This window comes from Colletotrichum gloeosporioides (assembly GCF_011800055.1).
Source record: "Colletotrichum gloeosporioides strain Lc1 chromosome Unknown consensus_19, whole genome shotgun sequence".
NCBI classification, from domain to species: Eukaryota; Fungi; Ascomycota; class Sordariomycetes; order Glomerellales; family Glomerellaceae; genus Colletotrichum; species Colletotrichum gloeosporioides.
Window position 1 is genome coordinate 658,393 of NW_025544664.1, and position 20,072 is coordinate 678,464.

Genomic DNA, 20,072 nt, shown 5'->3' on the forward strand with positions numbered 1-20,072 from the left:
ACCCAATCCGTTGCCCAGAGTCAGTCAGAACTAAAATCGTCTTTGTCCCAGCGAACCGGTCTGCCGGTTCAAGTCGAGATCTCTCTTGTCTGCCACGTCTGCTGCCGTTGCCGAACAACCAGATGAGATGTTGCATTCGGAAGTCTCCACCCACGCGGGCCCAGCACCGCGGCCGGTTGTCTCTCACCTCCGGCCAAGATTGGCGCGGTGGCCGTCTTGCCCTCCATCGTAGCTGCCCCTAGGGCGTCGCAGAACCTGAACCTTCTGCCAGGTCTGCCATCCGCAAGCATCTGTGCAAACTATATCTGCACAAAAGGACGAACTTGCGTCGACCGATTTGGCGTCGTCCCCGGACAAACATGTTCAGAGCCCAACGCACACCATGTATATTCGGACCGTCAACTCCAAAGCTTTAGAGCCATCACCCAGGGGCCGTCCCCAGAAACCTACCTGATTCGTGACGTCCTCCCGTCCATCCCGCCCTGGGTCCAACCTGGGACCCTCCGTTAATGCTCTCTGTCAGAGGACGCACTTCATTCACCCAAGTGGCCTGATATCCTCCGCGTCAAACGTGCCAAACGGGAGGATCGTCGCCCATCGATCTGCGTTACCTGGAGCGCTTGCCCATGTTCTGGCGTCGACAAAACGATCCACAACGCTAGCCTCACGAGTCCGATCTTGGGAGCTGTTGCTTGTCTCGTGTGGCGTGCCCACGTGTGGCCCCCTCACGCGACCTTCAGTCCTCTATTTCTCTTTCGCTCTCACTTAGATGAGAGCAACATTTACATGAACCCCGCGGGCGATGTAAGACACTTCCAAAGGCAAACAAGTATCAAATCGCAAGCAGAAACACAGCCCGCGTGCCTGTGCATGCATATCGTGAACTTGCAATTAATTCTGAAGGCGAGAGCGAAGCCAAAAAGACCTGCGTCTCCGACAACTTTGAGCTCGCCTCATCTCGGGCCCGAGTCCTGTTCGGGCATAACGTTTTTGCAGAACCAACCACCACCTCGCAGGACGTGGAGTGCACCACCAAGTATCCGCGGGATGACCCCGGTCAACGCCCAACGTGCCCAGCCTACCCCGGATTGACCCCGGACAACAGCCTCAATGCGACGCCAACACCCAGAGAAATCTTGGAGCAACCACACCACCAATCATCACAGCCGGCGACCTCGCATCACCGCAGCATCATCATCATCGTTGTTGCACCTTTCCAGATCCTCAGATTACGTATGTATATCGAGATTAGCGAACCACACCGGCCAACCGCTACCACCCGTCCCATGTGCCATTCTAAACGCATAAGTTGAATAAAATAAAGAGCAATGCTTGCTGTCCTTCATCCGATCCCACTCGATCGATATCAACCACCGTCACCGACACCTCTGAAGATAATGCAAACTCGCCTCGTCGTGTGAACGCTGCCATGATCATGTCGTTGCAACTATGGGTGCATGCTACCTCCTGAACACGGCAGCCCCGAGCCTCTCAATCTCCCGGCCCTCCTGCGAGGTGCGCCCCGCGGCCTCGAGCAGCCGCGCCCACGCCTCGGCGTCCTTGAGCTTGACCGCCTCCTCGGCGGCCTTGACGCGCATCCCGCACTTCTCGTACATGGTGATGGTCGTGCCCGGTTCGAGGCCGGTGCACTTGGCCACGAAGACGGAGGCGAGGCGGGGGTTGCCTGCTTGTAGCGTGAGGTTATAGAATGGCTGTTGTCCAAAGGTCAGCAACCCGTAGATATCAATAGTGATTAAACAATGAGAGAGAAGGAAAGAATGTAGACTCACCTCCCATCCGATCGGACTCCTCCTCGTCTTCGCCAGCTCCTCAATCTCAGCCCAGTCCCGCTTCGCGACCAGCGCCCGCAGCCGGATCCACCAGGCCACCTTCTCCGGCACCTTGAACTCGCTCTGGATGTTCTTGGCGCGCTTGTGGTAGCCCAGCCGGATGAGCTTGAACATGGTCTCGTTGACGCTGAGCCCCGTGAAGGTGTCGGTCAGGTCGCGGTCGAAGGCCTCCTGCATCTTGAGCAGGGTCTGCGCCTCCTTGAGCGCGTGCACCTCGGCGGCGGCCTCGCGCGAGTCGGCGAGCAGCTTGGCGGCGAGGGCGAGCTTGTCGGAGGCGGTGCGCGCGTCGGGCTGGCGGAGGGCCTCGCGGAGGAAGACGGCGGCGCCGTCGACGCGGCGGTCGTCCTGGTAGTAGAGGTCCTTGAGGAGGGCGTTGTCGCCGTCGTGGGCGGCGGCGGCCTCGACGAGGGCGGTGGCGGTGGGGCGGGCGTTGATGACGCGGAAGAAGGCGGCGAGGGGCAGCTTCTTCTTGAGCTGGAGGAGGACGCCGTACATGAGGTCCGTGTCGCCGCTCTCGACGGCCTTGTCGAGGGCGAGCTCGTCCTCCTCCATGGAGAGAAGCAGGGGCACCTGGCGGCCGCCGCGGGGCTCGTGGTTGAGGAGCTCGGTGGCGAGGCGGGAGCGGCCCTCGTCGTAGGCGGCCCGGGCGATTTCCTCAAAGGAGATGCCGGGCTTGCCGGCGAGGCGCTCGACGACGAGGCGGCAGATTGTGTCGTCGTCCTCTGCGCCGGAGCGGACCTTGGCGCAGGCCCAGTGGACGTAGATGCGGTCGGTGGGGAGGCGGAGGTAGGCGGCGACCTTGAGGGCGAGGAGGTACTCGTGGCGGGAGACGAGGCGCTTGAGGAGGCCCTCGGGGGTGAGGCGCTGGTACTGCTCGAAGGAGAGGGGCAGGCCGACCTCGAAGAAGCGGACGGCGTTGAGGACGCGGAGGGTCTCGCACATGTCGACGAAGTCGTCGCTGTTGTAGATGTCGAGGACGGACTTGCCGAAGGAGGCGGCCTTGAGGAGCTGCTTCTGCCAGTGGACGGAGAACTCGCGACCGGCGGCGTTGACGCAGGTGTCGACGGCCTCGGTGAGGTTGGCGCGGATGAGCTGGATGTAGTCGTCGGCCTTGGGGGACTGCAGCTCGAGCTGGCCGACGGCGTCGAGGAGGATGGAGGCCGGGGAGGACTCGGCGCGGGTGCCGAAGACCTGTTCCGTGGCGGAGGGGACGCGCTCGAGGAAGTCGCAGACGTCGTTTGTGATGAGCCTTGCGCCGTCGTGTTCTGTTTGTGTGTTAGTTCTCATGAGTCTGTGGTGAGATGTGTATGAGGATGAAGTTGACCTGATATGACATGTACCCTGCCGTCGTAAAAGAACTCCGCTGAGGCGTTATCCGCCCCGATGATGTGCACCTCGTCCTCCCACGCAATGAGCGCGTCGGAGCCGCACCACGCCACATACTTTGGCGGGATCTTGCTCTCCGAGTCGTGCTCGATCAGGCGCTCCTGGAAGTCGCTCGAGATGACGTGCGCCTTGCCCGTCTTGGTGTACAGCGCAATCAGGCGTCCGTCGGGCGACACGCTGATGTCGCTGAACGGCCCGATGTCCAGGAAGCGGTCCTCGTACTCGGCCGCGTCGACGACGTACACCGTCTCACCGATGCTCAGCAGCACCTCGACGGAGCGCGAGAGCGTGTGGTCCGGCGCGACGACGGCCCAGCTGTGGATCTCGCCCTGGCCCTCGGGCGGCTGGGCCAGCAGCCGCGGGCGCGGCTCGGCGTACGAGGTGACGGAGACGAGCGCGTTGGAGGCGAGCAGGGCGACCATGCCCGTCTCGTAGAAGCGGCAGCTCACGACGCCGAAGTCGTCGGCGCCGTTGCCGAGGGAGAACTGGGTGAACTCGCCGAGCAGGTCGTAGACGCGCACGACGCCGTCGGCGGTGACGACGAGCAGGCGCTCCTCGCCGCCGCCGAGGGAGGCCCAGCCCAGCCCTTTGATGGCGCCGGATCCCTGGTCCCAGGGGATGTGGCGGAGGAGCTTGCCGGCGTACGAGTAGATGTCGATGCCGGGCTTGTTGGAGGCGGCGGAACCCCCCTTGGGGCGGTAGGCCTGGAGTTTTGTGTCATCGCGCAGGAGGGCGAGGGCGCCCGCGTAGGGGGCGCCCGCGACGAGGTGGTTGTCGAGGTCGAGGTCCTGGTCGAAGACTTCGGTGTAGAGCTGGATCTTGCGGTACCACTTGTCGCCGACGTTTTCCCATCCGGCTGAGGGGTGGGCGGTTTCCATCATGTCATTGTATTCATTTGCACCCTTTCCCCAGCGTTCCTTCTGATTCTGTCGCTTGAGAGACTATTGAAGCTGAGTTTGAAACTGTTGATGTTATGGTGGCTGAGTGAGATGGGATATGAGATGAGCAGGTGTGTCGTGAGTTGAGCTCAGAAAGCTCCCGGAGCTCGACTGTCGTTGCTGGAGCTCCAACCCCCAGCGAACTGGAGCTTGCGCCACGAATCAGTCGCCCGAGCCTCAAACTGGAGCCTGCCTGCCCGGGGAAAGGCGGCTAATCTCCGGGCTTGAAGAAAGCTGCTGCGTCATCATCCCCCACCAACCACCGATAAGACAATCAGCAGCAGCCCAAGCAAAGCAATGTCCCCTCTTCCGCTTTGCTTGAATCAGCCCGTCGCATCACCCGCATGTTCAGGCCGCCCCGGGAACAGGTCTGGCTGTGGAATGCAGCGCTCCTCATGCACCAAGCCGTCCATTGCACCAATTTGTTTGACCATACTCCAAGTGATTCTTCCATCCCCTTTGTAGGACATTTCCCATAATTCGGGGGACCACACCTGTTCTGTTTGCGTCCGTCAAAAGCGACAGATGAACTTCTAAAACCCCCCTGACATCCCATCGCTCTAACTCCTCAACCAAAACCACCACAAAATGCCCGACTGGCGCACCGAATATCTAGCCTCCTTCAGGGAGCAAGAGAAGAACAACCCAGTCAACCTCGAGATCGTTCAGCTCTGTACCTCTCCCTTGAACGCCCTTCCTCCCTTCGTGCGCTAACCACGCCCTCTCCCTTCCCACCAGGCTCCCAACTCTCCGACCGCATCGCAGCCCTCGAAGCCGAAAAGGAGCTCCTGAAATCCAAAATCGCCCCGAACACCACTGCGTCCACAGGCAAGGAAGCGCCGCAGCAAATAGACACAATCAGCTCCGACCCGACCGTCACGCAGCTCCAGCTCAACCTCGCCGAGGCGCTGCGCTCCAACGGCACGCTGCAGAGCCGCGCAAAGACGGCCGAGGACGAGGCGCAGACGCTGCGCCGGAAGAACAGGGAGAACACGAAGCAGATCAAGCAGCTGAGCGCTGAGAAGACGGCGCTGGCGACGAAGCTGCAGGACCGCGAGCACGAGTTACGCGAGAAGAGGAAGCTGGTCGAGGTGAGCAATACTCGCACGAACCCTGACGAGCGGATGGGGAGAAGGGTGACGATTGCTGACTCGCGGCGCAGAATGTGCAAGACGAAATGATCACGCTGAACCTCCAGGTGGCGATGGCGGAGAAGGAGAGGGACAAGGTGAAATCGGAAAACAAGGAGCTGGTCGACCGGTGGATGAAGAGAATGGCCCAAGAGGCTGACGCCATGAACCTCGCAAACGAGCGCTGACGATGCGGTCTATTTTTCTTGTTTGAATACCCGGCAATACCCACAACCTCGCGCCCTCTTACGAAGCTCTCTGTCTCTGCGCCTCTCTGCTCTCGCTCTATGGGAGTATCAAAAAAAAGAAGATTCTACAGGTAATGAACCCAACGCTATTTCCTCACCCTATGCCAATAATGTTTTCTGCTTTCGCCGCCTTCAATGTACAAATGCATCATGCATCCAGCAAATGCCGTTCCCCCCTTTCTAGAAGACAAGTCCCGTAGGACATCATACAACGCTTCGATGTATGCTGACAAGGAATGCCTGGTAGTCTACTTCTTGGTCGAGATGCAGTACGAACCTCCGGCGTTCGTCCACGAAACGTAGCCTTGGCCGTACGTGAGATGCTCGACCTCGAGGATGTTGTTGGCGACGTCATTCTGGTTCCGCGTGCCCTGGTCGTTCACAAACGACTTGAGCGAGATGATCTTGCAGCCGGTCTTGAGGTCGAGGAACATGTTGACGAGCGCGCTGTTGAGCTGGGGCGTGAACGCCTGGTTGTTCACCAACAACACGTCGGCGCGCTTGAGCGCGTCATGTATCCTAGTATTCTTAGTGAAGTCGCCCCGCTCGAGTCTGACTCGGCCGGGCAGCAGACCCCACATCTTGCAGCGGGCACCAAACTCCTTCTCCTGGGCTTCGGCGAAGTCGCATGGGTTCTCCATCATCTCGCAGCCCCAGCTCTCGCAGCCGATCTCGAGGGCGGCCTGGAAGACGACGTTGCCCACGCCGGAGCCGAGGTCGATGAAGACCTGGTCCGATGTCATGCGGGTCTTTTCCTGCAAGACCTCGGAGATGAATAGCTCTCCTAACTCGCCGTACACGTTGTCGGTGCCGTTTTTGTATTGCTTGAGCTTCTCCACGTTTGGTGAGACTGTGCGCTCGTATACCTGGCGAAGAATAAAGTGTACCATATCGCGCGGCAGTCCATGCATGTTGTCCAAGTTCTTGCGTATTGTGCCGTCAGCGGCGAGGGCACGGATCCTCCTGTTCGCATCTTGAAGAGCTGTCTTGAATCCACGCAAGTCGTTGGTATTTCTGGCCCTCGTCAGCCTGCGAATGATGCCGGTGTCTGGGTCGCGAAATTCCTCCGCCTGCTTCTCGGTGAGGTACACATCGGCGACGTGCTGCACCACCTTCAAGATGTCCTCGATCGAATTAATCTTGTCCGCCTCCCATATCAGCTCATAGCTAATGACTCGTCAGCAAAACGCAAAGTGGCCGGTTTGGCGCAAAGCTTGTGAACTCACTTCTCCGGCCCATACATGCTCGGATACTGCAGCCTGACTCTGACGTCGTCCTGCTCCGTGGCCCCGAGCACGCGCATGGCCTTGGGACAGGTCTTGAGGTTCGTGAGGTCGGCGGCGTGGATCAGCCTGCTCAGGTCCCGCAGGCCCTCCTTGAAGGCGCTGGCGCGGGTGAGCACGCGCTTGGTGTCGACGAGCTGGCCATCGGCGAGACGCTGGCGCTTGTGGGGCACCTCGAGGTTCGTGAAGTCGCCCTCGACGTCGCTGTCGGAGTCGCTGTCGAATTTCGGTTGTGAGGGCCCCGCGCTGTCGACCTTGCGCTTACGCTCGACGGAGCGCTTCTCGTCGGAAGAGGACGGGTACGGCGAGGCGCTCTTCTTGCGGGCGAGGAGGGCCTTGTTGACGGGGGGGTTCGGGGAGGCGCGCGGGGAGGCCTTCGCGGAGGAGGCGGCGGAGAGGGAGTGCGGGAGCTTGGGGCGCGGCTTCGGCGGCGCGGCCCTCGTTTCGACGCGGATGTTGGGGGGTTTGGCGGCCTTGCGGCCGAGGATCGGCATGGCGACGGAGGTTGGGTGCGACGGGCGAGCGTCGGCTTGCTGGACGGGGGAGTGAGGTTTGCGCGTGACCTTTGGTCGGGGAGGCAGACCAGGTCGTGTGCAGTTTTCAGGCTGGCGCTAGGCAGAGGCGGGGGTTAAAATGCATGCGATGGTGGGATGGAATCGCCGTCGAGAAAATATGCAGTCGTAGCGAGTGGATGCTCTCTGACAAGGCCGGATTCCTTGGTGTCAAGGGCCGCGGAGCATGGCAGCTGGGAGGAGACGGCGGTGGTGGTGATTGATGATCGGTGGGGAGGGTTCGGGACGGAGGGAGAGGTTGAAGGTTGAGTGAGACGAGACGGACACGAGGCGATTTTTCGGGCGAGGACGTGGACCTGCCGCCCGGGACGTGACTGTGGGAAAAGTGGAGCGCGCACCTGGGACCGTGGACCTTCGTGACCCAGGACCCCGAAACTCTGGGAATTGCCCGGCTGAACGGGGCACTTTCGCCTGTTGGGATGGGTTACATAAGGCGGGTTAGGTGAAATGCCAGACGAGAACACCAGGAAGAGGGAGCGAGGAACTGCACCAGTGACCAGAACCAGAGAAACAAGAGTCATCCAGCCCACCCCTTTTTCCCTCTCGCTGAACCAAGGCAAAAGACGAGAGGCAGGAAGCAGGCGAAGAGCGGCGCAGGCAACCAGGAAGGCCCTGGGTCGCCGGGGGTGGCCACCTCACTGCGCAGCGAACTCGCCTCGATGCAGCCTTGAAGCCTCGCATTGCAGCAGCCCGCGTGCCCCGGCTCCAGTCGCTGGTTCCCTCCAGTTGGGGTCCGTCTCGCCAGTTCAATCGCTGCCCTCCGAACCGCCGGCTGCACCTGCTGAGTTCCGTCCCCACTTCCAGGACCCACTGCGGATGCCGCATCAGCCGACCTCGTTGGACCAGATGCGTCTGTTTTGATTGGCTGCATGTAGCGGGAGCCATAGGCCCTGAAAGGCGCGCTGCAACTTCCAAGCTTTGGGTCCTGGCGCCGCTGTCATCCAGTGTCACCTTCCCGCTCGCTGACACATACATACACACTCCTTCCGGGAAACCGTTGTGCATCTCAAAAGTCTTTGATTTAAGCTTGTCTCAAAGTGACATTCGCGCAACCATCATCTGTCATCAATGGTCTCAAACACTCGTCATCGTCGGAGGGAATATGAGATTGACATGCAGGAAAAAGAAAATGCAGTCGACATGCGGCGAGAGATCGTGGAAAATGCACATCCGTCGAGAGCTTGCAACATCTCTATTAGAGACCACCTACTTTTCCTATGCTAGAGTGACAACCTTTGCTGTGTGCTCGCTATTTCCGTTGCCGGTATAGTCGCTATTATCATTACTGTTGTCGTTACCATTGTCGTTGCTGTTATTGTCGTCCTTCGTCGTCGTCCTTCGTCGTCGTCCTTCGTCGTCGTCCTTCGTCGTCGTCCCTTCTGTCGTCTATCTCGTTATTGTTATAGTCGATACTATCGTCTTCAGTAGGAGTACACAAGTGCACAGGAAAGATGGCCGCGGGCACTGGAAAATTAAGGCGGTCTATTCTATCTGCACATATCTACCCAATACACATGTCTTTCCAACCTCATCCCAATACAGCTTGGAGAATCGGATAATACCCCTGGTACAGCGCGCAACGTGCATCAAGAAGCGTGCTATTATACGGCGTCACAACCGCCTTATCATTGCCGACATCGCCCAGAACGACCACGTCAAGAGGAGCGGCATCCGAGCCAACAGCCGCCCACCCGGGGCCGTTCGTCGGCTCCTTGACGAACCTCGCAAAGGCGTCGCGCAGGTACTCGTACACCGCAAACTGCTGCGGCGTGTAGTTCGACCTGCCGGGAATGCTCAGCAGCAAGAACAGGTCCGACCCGTGGAACACGCCAAGAAAGCCGAGATTGTCGGGCACCATGTTCAGGATGGTCGTGTTGAAGTAGTACCGCCACGTCGGGATGTCGAGCGAGACGGCCGTCTGCGCGAGTAACGCGGCCGGCTGCGACCATCATGTCAGCACTTCAACATCTTCCACCTAATTTCCAAGGATGAGGGCAGAAACTTACACACTGAAAGACGTAGTCGGTATAAATCGCAGCCGCGATGTCAAAATCGGTAGTCAGGCTCGAATCCGCCCGGTACGACGCCACAATACCCTCCCTCGCCGCCGCCGTCACGAGCGTGGGCGGCAAGTACGTGTTGAAGAACAAATCGAGCGTGATCCCGTCGTTGATCAGCCCGCGCCCCTCCTGCGCCACCGTGCCCATGAGAAGCGGCACCTGCGCGACCTGCCCGCTCTCCCACGCCTCCACGGGCAGCGACGGCAGCGTGACGTTGTCGCGCTCGGGGCCGGTCAGGATGCCCGTCGCGCGCTGCGCGTCGACGAGGGCCTGCGCGGGCACGCGCCGCATGCACTCCAGCACGTCCGTCGCGTTGGCGCAGCCGACCGCCGCGGCGATGCCCGTCCACATCGTGCCGTTGGTGGGGTAGCTGGCCGCGGCGAGGCCGAAGGTGCTCTGGCCACTGAGCATGATGGCGGCGCGGAAGGGGGTGGGCGTGGCGGTGTCGTTCTCACCGTAGGAACGGAGGAGGTAGTCGACGGAGGTGGCGCCGGCGGAGTGGCCCCAAATCGTAACCTGGGACGGGTCGCCGCCGAAGGCGGCGATGTTCTTCTGGACCCAGTCGAGGGCGAGCCGTTGGTCGTAGAGGCCGAGGTTGCGCTCTGTGACGGGGATCTGGGAGGAGGCGGGGAAGCCGAAGACTGTGTGTTGATCAGCATACACAGAAGTCGGCCCTGATACGGTGATTCGAACTGTTATTTCTGTAGTTGAAAGCAACAGCGACAATGTTCTCGTACGCCGCAAAGGCGGACAGGTCGGCTCTGCCGTTGCCAATCTGGAACGCCCCGCCGGGGATGAAGACCAGCACCGCGCGCGAGCTGTTATTTCTACGAGACCTGTTTGCGGGTGCGAAGACGTTGATCTTCAAGCAGTCTTCATTCTCTGGCGCCGGCGGGTTATTGTAGAGCGCCTCCGTGACCTCGGGCCGAGTAGCAACGGCTGCGATCTTGTCAGTACATCTGCCCCCCAATTCAAGCGAGAAAAGTCGGGTTCCGTACAGTTATTGACAAAGTTCTGGTAGCACGACGCCCCGAACGCCGTCGCATTAAAGGGGCTCATCCATGGCTCCGGCGGTTGCGGCAGCGCGAATCGGACCGGCGGCGCGGCATATGGGATTCCGAGGAACTTGTTCACGACGTGCGGCGCATCGGGGAGGGACGTCGCCAGACCCTGCACCACGCCGGAGGATATCGTCGCTATTGGGAACGGCGACGGAAAAGGTGCCGGGAACTTTGGCGAGTTCGTGTCGTTGCCGTGCTTTGCTGTTGCCGTGGCAGCGGCGGCGAAGAGGAGAAGGGGCTGGTGCCGCATGCTGTTGAGTATCGCTCAAACCCTTAAGAAAGTCAGAAAAACTGCTCTTGTTGAGAGTGTCACAGCATGAGCAGACTGGATGCGTGGGGGAGAACCACATGACTTATAAGCACCGAACCACAAATGCAAAATGCCGAATCAACTAAGACATGATCTATCCAGACTACCACTACCGGCAGGTAGCAACGCAATAGCGCAGCGCATGACGAAAAGGACTCACAACTTCTTCGTGTTGTGTGTTGTTTTCGCCGAGAGGAGGGCCGTCTCACCTGCGGCCCGCTCGGCTGCGTGGATTGACCTCCCCGCGCGAGGATCGGCGCCAGGGAATCGGGGGCGGGTTGGGAGGCCCGGTCTAAAGTAGTGTCTTTCCAACGCAGCAGCGCTTACACGTATGCGCACTTGGCGTTGTTTACGGCCCGTTCGCGCTAAAGACAGTTGCCCCTTCTTTTCTTTCTTTTCTCGTTGACAGATCTTTCGTAGGGCGTCAGGCGTAGAGATAAGGGGTGGCTCTGGCTGGGTACGAGGAGGCCAAGCGTTGAGGATGAGAAGCTGACATGAGACATTGGTTTTTAAAGGCAACTCGCGCGTTTGCCTTTGGTAAAAGAAGCTCCATGGTTTCCGAGTACTCGGTTACACAAATTAGAGTAATTGGCGTCATGAGGGAGAATTATTGCCTGCGCTGAAGATTTCGAGAAATCCGAATCCGACGATGGGGGAATTGAGTTTCCGTTTTGCTCTCGGGTGCATTGGTGTGGGACGGTTGCCGAAGCTACACACCCATAAGAGTAGTAGTTCCTGGAAGTCTCGCATTGACCTCTGAGCGATTCGAGCTCCTAATGTTCGGCAAGGGAAGAGGATTAGAGTAGGATTAACCACAAATCTTTATTTGATAGCCGCCTGGTTCATTATCAACGCTGGTGGCTGTTACGTGAAGGAAGGGGCCGTGTGCTGGAAAACGTGGAAACCTCGCGGCTAGGAATGACAAGGATTGGGGTCGTGCGGTTTTTCGGTCCCGAGATATTGAGGCTGTTGATCGGATTTGTAGTTAGATTGTGAGGCTTTTACTGACATTACTGGGCATGTTTGCAACAATTTCAAAATCTAGGTTTTGTGGATGATAGGTAGCTTTAGAGTGCAGGAGACTACTATGACTGAGGATGGCGACGAACTCATTGAAAAGACGGAAACGAATTATGAAGTCCAAGCCTTCGACATCTTGGAGTAACAAGGTTATTTCTCATTGAGATTCACTTTGCGGGCGAAGGACTGCCTATGTTGGGGAGCTATCATTTCGTTAATGCAATCCACATCTACTATTATTCTTACCATCACTGGTATCTCTATGATGCCACAGTTGTCTCTGTCATATACTGACAACTGCTCGCATCCATGGACAGCTAAACCCTTATTCTTTGAGTGAGTATGTACGTCTCCTGGGAGGGGGGGCACATCCCGAAGTGGGCGCAACAAAGGGACTTCTATTCAGTTGCAGAACGAAACTAAATAATATACAATCGAAATAACTTTTATATACTTCGACTCCTTTTACACATAGCGTGAGGGACGCCTGTGGTTTTAGTGACGCGTCTTGCCATCCTGTTTCTACAGCTCGCATAACGATCAGCACTGTTGTCTTGGAGCAGACCGAGGGCAAGAAAGACTTACAGCCAAAGCACTTGAAAGAGCGGATTTTGCCCCATCCATAAGCCCTGAAGTCACTGCATCCATTGACCGCGCCATTAGTGTCGATAAACCTGCCCTGGCACCCAGGCTGGTCCCAGATGATGCATCTTCCGGCGCGCAAAATCACGGACGATGGAAGCAGCGACCCCGAGACGCATGCGCCATTGGTGGCGCCGCCGTTCTGGTACTCGCGGCAGCCCGTGCCGGGCATGTCGTTGTCGAACGTCATGCATCCGTTGAGGTTGGAGGCGCCCGTGATGGAGCGGTACCTCGTATTGCCGTTGGCACTGCAGCCGTTGACGTTGTCGTATGCGACGACTGATGCGATTGGGAGCTTCAAGTCAGCAAGAGAGTACTAGCCGGCAGAACGCAAGAACGGGAAGAAAGGCCAAGGGGAGGGCTGTCTTACCTTCCCATGCCTGAGAACTGGCGCACAGGGTAGCCAGAATGACCGCGCCAATGGTGGAGAAATGCATCTTGAGTTTTGGACGTAGAAGCAAGATTGGGGAAGCTGTCTGGAGTCTGGAGGACAGGAATCAATGCTCTTGGAGGAGAAAGAGCCTCGTATTTATAGTTTTGAGGATTGCGGTCAAGACACTTGATCCTAGTGAAATGGCTACAACTGCAGTGGGCTAGGATGGAAAAGATGAATCCATCTTATCCACAGCTATGCAGACTAAAAAGCCCCATAGCAAAGCGAGGGAGCCAATGTGAACCCAGACAGTCTTTTTCTGCAACTATACAGACATGATACGAGCTCAAAGCGAGCCATCCAATCACGACTCTGAGATGCGTTGCAAACCTTTCCCGAAAAGTCCGCCCTGCTAGTACCGCAACTCCAAGTTGGCTAGTGAAATAGAGATGCCTAATGCATATTTGGGCAACCAACTATGCTATCTTTTAATGTCTTGGTCGTGAAATTCGCTAATTTTAACCTTGCGTCCTTTGTGTCGGGATGAAAGTATTGCTGGCAGTGTATAAAATATACATTGCTGCCCCTGCCGTTATGTTGCATCATGCCAACTAAACTAAACCATACACTCGCGCCCATGCCGCTTTGAGAAGGTCTGTAACTTGGGACCGCCCACGTCGTGAGTTTGCCTTAGACATCAACGCATTAGTCCCTGGAGTATGCCATGCAGCAGTTTCTGGTCTCTCAGTGCACAAATGATGACAAAACGAGGGATGGGGCCGACGAACTATGGTCTCGACTAGGATATTCTCTCATTCTTCGAGGCGATGCTCAGATGTGGTAGCAAAACCAAGCTTGCAATGCAGCAACACGCAGTCCGCTCGAGATTGATATCTGAACAGTGAATGTCCGTAAGATTGGTATATATAGCCTATTTAAAGCGCGTCGTAGTGATAGTGAAGTTGCTCGCTTGTCAGCATTTCGTGTCTGTAGCATCAAAGCTTTCATATGCTTCCCGAACTGAACCGGGGACGTGATACAACGAGGGACCTCTTGCTTCATTGTTTTTGTCGGTGCGTACGTGCACCCTCCAATCTGGGTTTTCAGGAGATGCATACGACCCAAAGTCTTGCCAAAGTTGGAGCCGTAATTTGTCATCATCATCATACACCGTGACCAAGTAGTCAGTAGGGCAACGGCTACACGAGCCGTTAAAAGTTACTGCTGAATTAGAAGATGCCGTGGAAGCACTATGCTCAGAGTCAGCAATCTCATTGGACATTGCGCGTGACCAATGGCAGCGAACATCTCTGTTGGGACGGATTTCATTCCAGTAGATTGACATTGCATCTGTGTGAGGACAGACTCGCTTCGCAGCTAGCCCGAAGATGAAGTATGATGACTGGAAATCACAGTCCGTGAATTTCCAGTCCATGTACAGAAGAAATCTTCCGTCAACAATTCTTGGAACCGCTTCGTAGGTTCGTCGATCACTGCCCCATGAATCCGACCAACTGTAAGGCACCATGATTTCCACAAAGCGCTTGGCATAAGTCAACCCTCTCATTTGATGCTTCAAAGAAATCTGGACGTGTGAGTGATGAATGTCGCGCACACGTACGAGCCCGCGCCCTGGCTCCGAAGAACAGTCCGCTGGTGTTGGCCATAGTCCGCTGTGTGGCACACGTGATTCCGGAAGACGATGGAGGCTGCAACATTCATCGCACACCCAGTGATTACGCAAGATGTACGCCAATCCTGTCCAAAATTCAAGCTGTAGAGACTTTGAGAGCATGGAGACTTCGGTTGCCCAGTGTCTAAGAGTGAAGCTTCGCAAGACGGGATTGCTTTGTGACAGAATGAAAAGATCGTGTAGTTCGAGCTGGTCCGTGATGAGGAACAAAATGTCAAGAGGAAAGGTAAGAATATTTAGAGTATTTGAATGCTTCGCTTTGTCTCGGATGCGAACTCGTCGTTTCCTACCACGATCTTTCACGTGTTTGATCCATTTGAGACAGCCCATGATAGCTGGTCAGTAGCGAACTGAGCAGTTCAGTACGACCTAGGCAAAAGGGGCCTGCAGAAAGAACAAGTCGTAGAGTGCTATGGTGGTAAATGGGCAGGCTTTGGTCAGTTTCGTCCCCCACAACGAGTTATATAGGGCCTATGGGCTCCAAAAGACGTATTGATCATGTTACCATTAAGGTAAAGCCCACAAGGGTTTTCGCTCAAGACTCTTGGAACCTTATCCACGTGATCGATTCGCAAGTGCATGCATTATGTTCCCAAGTGTGATACGAGAGGCATTCATAAGCGCTTGAAAAAGAATGAAACCTAACGTTTAACAGTATCTAAACTCGACGCAGATGGACACTGCAACCAATTTGTACGGTTTATCTAGTTCATGGAAAACTTTGACCCCGACTCTACCGGGACGCTTCTTCCGACGGCACATTCTCCGTTATTCGGCACTCTTACATGGAATTTGATGCACCTTACGATTAGCTTCTGGAATGGGACGAAGGACTCAGCGCGGTTGCTAACAATAGACCTCCAGTGCTTACAGTCCACGCCAGAAAACATATGACGGCGACGACTCCTTTGATGGTCTCAACCTTCCACCAAGGTCCTTGGCAACCTTGCGAGACAGCTGCCAAAGTGGCTTAAAAGCCGGCTGCTGCCTCGCCAACATCCTTCTAGCAGCCAAATTCTAAGAGAAAGACTCTGCCTCGAAGACTCGAAGACTTTGCCTCGAAACCGTAAGTATCCCCAATGTCCGAAGAGAAGGACCCGTACCGTCAGGAGACTAAAACCCGTATTTAAGATAAAAAGCACTCTTTCGTCTCTCTCGGGCGCTAGGCAACAGCCAGCTTAAAACTCCGTTGGATAGCTACCTCCAGCTGGATAGTAAGCACGCAACACATCCGCGATTGCAACACGTCTCAAACCCTTACGTTTACCAGGCGCACGAGGCAGAACTGCTACCACTCCACTATCTATCTCCTTCGCCGACATCGAGCAGATATCACCGGACGCTACAGACTTAGCTATACGACACGACCCCGAAGTATTTGTCAAACCAGTATATGCCCACCAGCTCATGATCTACCTTATCAAGCAATATGACTTGAAGGTTATTAGTGGTAACCCTTGGCTAACCTATGAACACCAACAAGGGCAAATTTACGACCACACAATCTTTCAGGGGGGACATTTTACACAGCTTCGACGATGGACCGTGCAAAGAAATGCCTCGCCGTACTTGGCCGTATCATCGGCATCAAGAAGAGGAAACCGGAACGTGACACCGAGGTTCTGGTCGATACCAAGGCCGACATCAAGTTCGACGCCGAAACCAACGCAGAAGTCAACACCAAAGTCGCCTGCTGCGCGTGTACCTGCCATGGCCCCGAAGCCCATACAGCCCCTAAACGTAAATCGACATTAGGGGCCAAAAATGGATGGGTGTATCGCCCAAATTACGAGTTCCCCTGGAGACTCGCGCAGGTGGTAGAAGAGGAAGACAACTGGCGTGGAACGTGGGTTTTGGAAGTGAAGGACCTGCAGGCGATGGACTGGGGTACTACCCGCGTGCCCAAGACCGGTGGTCACGGACGAGGAGGGCGATATGAGAGGCAGCCGACGCGCCATATGCCTTTTCCGGTCGACGGGGTTGGGTACCGAGAGACGTTGACCGGAGGCCAGGACGACCTGATGGTGATGCTTGGGCGGCGATAAGTGCCATGACATGGGCGCTGCAAAAGCCGTTGCCACGACGATATTTGCACGTTCTAGACTGAAGTATATTTGCTCATATTAGTGTCGCTGCGGTTCGGATACTCAGAAGATCTCCCTGACTGACATCGCATCATGAAAGTTCAAAAACTCAATAGTAAGGCTTCACTTAGTCTAAAAGGTGTCCCGGCTGGGCGAATAAGACTAGTTTATTATCGAAGCTCGTGCTGTCAAAAATATAATTACATGAATTATCATGAGGTAACTAATTACCTTCAGAATGACCATGCCTGTGGCGCGAGGTGTCTAAACCTCTATTGAACAGCTTGACTCCTTGACACGAGCTGTTCATTCCCGGAATCCGACTTCGACTAGAGATACTGCCTTGCACAGGTTAGCATCCTCTTTCAAACATTCTTCGCACTGAGCCAGGCTCGTGGCTTAAGGTCGGACCACGCGTGTCATCATTGGTCTGACAGCTGACATGTACCCTCCAGCTGAGATCCATCGGGGTTCCGTAGGACCCGTAGTCGCACCAAACTCGAACGCACGTCTTCCCACCCTTGACGGCGACAGCAAAATCAATTGGACAGCGGTCACATGATCCAACAAACTCGCATCCCGGATGGCTCTCTGCGGAAACGACGGCACGCTTGAAATCCGCAGCTGTATTGGAAGTGGGCATTGGAGGCGGCGGCGTAATAGGTGCAGGGAGCTGTAGACTGGCGAAGCTAACAAGTCGGGCTTGTCGAGGTAGAAGACGAGAACGAATGTGTTCGCCGTATCCATGTTCGTGAGGGCAAATGGGACGGAAGTTTAGTGTCCTCCTTATAATTGCATTGTTCTTCAGTTCTCTCGCAACGAGAAACCTTCCACGGACAATCTTCGGGACAGACTCCTTCACAGCCCAAAGATTGCCAAGCGGAAGATAGTCCGGTTGGAATCTGTCTCTGCGCGTCTCCATGGCTCGTTTGTAAAGCTGGTTATCAAACAGGCCTCTCATATGGCACTTCAAGGCGATTTGAATGTCCGCATGGCGATAAGCATGCGTGTCAATGTTGGCGCTGGTTGTCTTGGCGGGGTTGCAGCTGGGTAGCTGATATGGTCTGCCGCTGTTCCGGGGCTGGGCAACGGGTCCGAAATAACGGTGACGAATACCGAAGCGGTGCAATCGACAGCAATCTTCGCACACGTAATGATCCGGCCGAGTGTAGCCCAGAACTGTCCAGAAACGGTATCTTTCATTCAAAGGAAGACTGCAGACGTCGGCATTCTATTTAATTACAGGTCGTTTGGTGAGGCTGCGAAAGATTTGGTTGGTCCGTCATAGGATGAATAGGTCGTGAAGGTCGAGGAAGTCAAAGATGCACAGAAAGATATCGTTTGGTACGTTGAGAATGGAAAGAACCGAGAACGAGTGTTTTTGGCAGATAGTCGACTCCATTTCATATAATTCGCACGTAGAAGTCGATATTGATGCAAATGATTGTGGAGCAGCGACTGTGGGAAGCGAATCGCTGCTGAAGTTGAGGAAACTGGAGAGGGCTCGCAAAGATTCCTGGGTCTATGAAGAAATAGAACTTGACAAGTGGCATGATGTATCTGAAATTTTTCCCTGCACGTGTCCGCATTACTTTTAGAGTTTTGTCCTCTGACTCTAATCAGCGAGACTTTGACTTCATAATCATACATGTTCTCGAAAGCGCCATGTGGCTCTCAGGGTGTCAGGCAACCCTAGTCTTCGTCCCACTTATCGGACGCAGATAGGGAGATTTGCGCAAAAGCATATGCGATAGATTCAAGAAATGAACAGTCAAGCTGGCCTGATGAGCTGCAAATATGCGAGCTCGACCGGCCGCTTGATGTTTGCTGTCGTCGAACTGCCGCATAGCGCACGTGTAGGTTTCATCTCATTCTAATACCAACACTTTTCTGTGCCGAGATTTTTGCGTCCAAGTAGACTCAGAGAAAACTAGGCATCTCTATGCTAACCGTACGAGGTAAAGTCAACCAACAGCCGATGAGATCCGGACAAGCAGATCCTCCTTATTCACTTCCATACAGGTAGTGGATAGCTGTATTTTAGTGTTGACAAGGGCTCCTAACGTTTCTTCAACTCTCTACCTGCAGCTGTCCATGGCACAGTATGGAATTCATTTTCAATTCTGCCAGACGTCATACAGCGTCACATTGAGAACATGATGTGCAGGGTAAGCCAGAAGGATTCATACGTGCAAAAGTGAACGACGTCTCCATCTTTCTCGGCCGAGTTACCGGTCTCCGACACCGATAAAGTCCCACAACGCACCGGCCCCAAAAGCACGGCTCCGTCCGATCTGCGCGGGGCTGACTAACCCCGCAATTCCCGGACGACCTCGCGCCCGCGCTTCACCAAGTCGCGAATGCGAATCGTGCTACGTCAGCCACCGCCCTCCAATCTCATCTCCCCAAAAGCGCCTCCTCCGAACCCCTTTAACATCGACTTGTGATCTCGTCCTCATAAGCCGCTTATCTCCTCGTCAACTCCACAAACGGCCGCCATTCCCAGCCCAAGCACCTTCCTCCAAGATCTCGCCTTCGCACTCGCACGGCCCATCACACATCACAATGTCATCCCAAACCCTCACAAATCTCACAACAACCCTCTCCCGCCGGCCGGCCCTCACATCCGTCACCGCCGCGCTCACCACATCCCTCCTGATCTGGGCCGTCCGCGACTACCGCGCCTATATCGCCCTCGGCCCCGGCGGCGTCCCGCACAACTTCGCCGGCTGGCTCATGGTCACCATCGGAATCCGCCCCTTTGCCCTCTCAAAGAGCTCCGCGACATGGACCGGCGACTACCCCAGCGAAGGATACCACCAGGACATGAAGGGCCTGCCAAGAAGGAAGGGTGAGAGGGCGGCGTTGGGAGGTATCGTGCCACATAGGCAGCTGAGCCAACATGCGCCGGAGAACATGAGAGAGGTAACGCATACTCCGCCAGCTTTACCCTTGCTGTGAAGCTAACACGACGCAGTTCATCCAAAACCTATTCACAAACGCAGCAACCCAAAACCCCTCCCTCCTCGAGACGAAAAAGTCGCTCTACGAACGTCTCAACCCGGCCCTCTTCGTCGCGCCCCAAGTCCTCGCCAAATCCGCCCCGGAAGCAGCACGCACCGCCCGCGGAGAGATTGGCCATCACCACGGCGACCTGTCAATCCACATGTACCTCTCCCCGGCAGACGCGAAGCTCGCCATCGAAAAAGGCTGGGCCGAGCGCCACCGCCTTTCCGTCCCGCGCACCTCGTTCTTTGCGAACCGGTTCCACATGGCGGACTCGTACATCATGGTGTATGGGCCGCGGGACGAGGAGGAGATGGAAGTCCTCGCGACGATTCTGAAGAACGGGATTCGGTTCATGACGGGGAAGGAGGATGTGGGAGAGATTGAGTGGAGGCAGATGCTTGTCTAGATCGGGG

At 56.0% G+C, this 20,072-nt stretch overlaps 8 protein-coding genes across 8 annotated transcripts; 3 read left to right on the forward strand and 5 right to left on the reverse strand.

Annotated features, from left to right (window-relative positions):
- Positions 1–1,460: 1,460 nt before the first annotated feature.
- GCG54_00006483 (putative vacuolar protein sorting-associated protein 16-like) lies at positions 1,461–4,117 on the reverse strand (the record flags this gene model as incomplete). The annotated part of the gene is made up of 3 exons (XM_045406484.1): positions 1,461–1,712; positions 1,791–3,115; positions 3,175–4,117. 3 exons carry the CDS (start codon positions 4,115–4,117, stop codon positions 1,461–1,463), a joined length of 2,520 nt encoding a protein of 839 aa, XP_045267776.1.
- A 645-nt stretch (positions 4,118–4,762) lies between these two features.
- Positions 4,763–5,492, forward strand: GCG54_00006484 (Autophagy protein 16; the record flags this gene model as incomplete). Its single annotated transcript, XM_045406485.1, has 3 exons — positions 4,763–4,847; positions 4,913–5,265; positions 5,337–5,492. The coding sequence occupies 3 exons, from the start codon at positions 4,763–4,765 to the stop codon at positions 5,490–5,492; spliced, it is 594 nt and encodes a 197-aa protein (XP_045267777.1).
- Positions 5,493–5,800: 308 nt separating this feature from the next.
- On the reverse strand, positions 5,801–7,329 carry GCG54_00006485 (Histone-lysine N-methyltransferase H3 lysine-79 specific; the record flags this gene model as incomplete). The annotated part of the gene is made up of 2 exons (XM_045406486.1): positions 5,801–6,719; positions 6,779–7,329. The coding sequence occupies 2 exons, from the start codon at positions 7,327–7,329 to the stop codon at positions 5,801–5,803; spliced, it is 1,470 nt and encodes a 489-aa protein (XP_045267778.1).
- A 1,606-nt stretch (positions 7,330–8,935) lies between these two features.
- GCG54_00006486 (Cholinesterase) lies at positions 8,936–10,982 on the reverse strand (the record flags this gene model as incomplete). Its single annotated transcript, XM_045406487.1, has 5 exons — positions 8,936–9,346; positions 9,414–10,108; positions 10,161–10,406; positions 10,466–10,792; positions 10,952–10,982. 5 exons carry the CDS (start codon positions 10,980–10,982, stop codon positions 8,936–8,938), a joined length of 1,710 nt encoding a protein of 569 aa, XP_045267779.1.
- A 1,462-nt stretch (positions 10,983–12,444) lies between these two features.
- Positions 12,445–12,937, reverse strand: GCG54_00006487 (uncharacterized protein; the record flags this gene model as incomplete). The annotated part of the gene is made up of 2 exons (XM_045406488.1): positions 12,445–12,779; positions 12,871–12,937. Coding segments are annotated over 2 exons (402 nt in total), but the record flags the coding sequence as incomplete, so codon positions are not given.
- Positions 12,938–16,104: 3,167 nt separating this feature from the next.
- GCG54_00006488 (uncharacterized protein) lies at positions 16,105–16,611 on the forward strand (the record flags this gene model as incomplete). Its single annotated transcript, XM_045406489.1, has 1 exon — positions 16,105–16,611. One exon carries the CDS (start codon positions 16,105–16,107, stop codon positions 16,609–16,611), a length of 507 nt encoding a protein of 168 aa, XP_045267781.1.
- Positions 16,612–17,002: 391 nt separating this feature from the next.
- On the reverse strand, positions 17,003–18,057 carry GCG54_00006489 (uncharacterized protein; the record flags this gene model as incomplete). The annotated part of the gene is made up of 2 exons (XM_045406490.1): positions 17,003–17,864; positions 17,894–18,057. 2 exons carry the CDS (start codon positions 18,055–18,057, stop codon positions 17,003–17,005), a joined length of 1,026 nt encoding a protein of 341 aa, XP_045267782.1.
- Positions 18,058–19,215: 1,158 nt separating this feature from the next.
- On the forward strand, positions 19,216–20,065 carry GCG54_00006490 (uncharacterized protein; the record flags this gene model as incomplete). Its single annotated transcript, XM_045406491.1, has 2 exons — positions 19,216–19,575; positions 19,628–20,065. The coding sequence occupies 2 exons, from the start codon at positions 19,216–19,218 to the stop codon at positions 20,063–20,065; spliced, it is 798 nt and encodes a 265-aa protein (XP_045267783.1).
- Between the last annotated feature and the right edge of the window lie 7 nt (positions 20,066–20,072).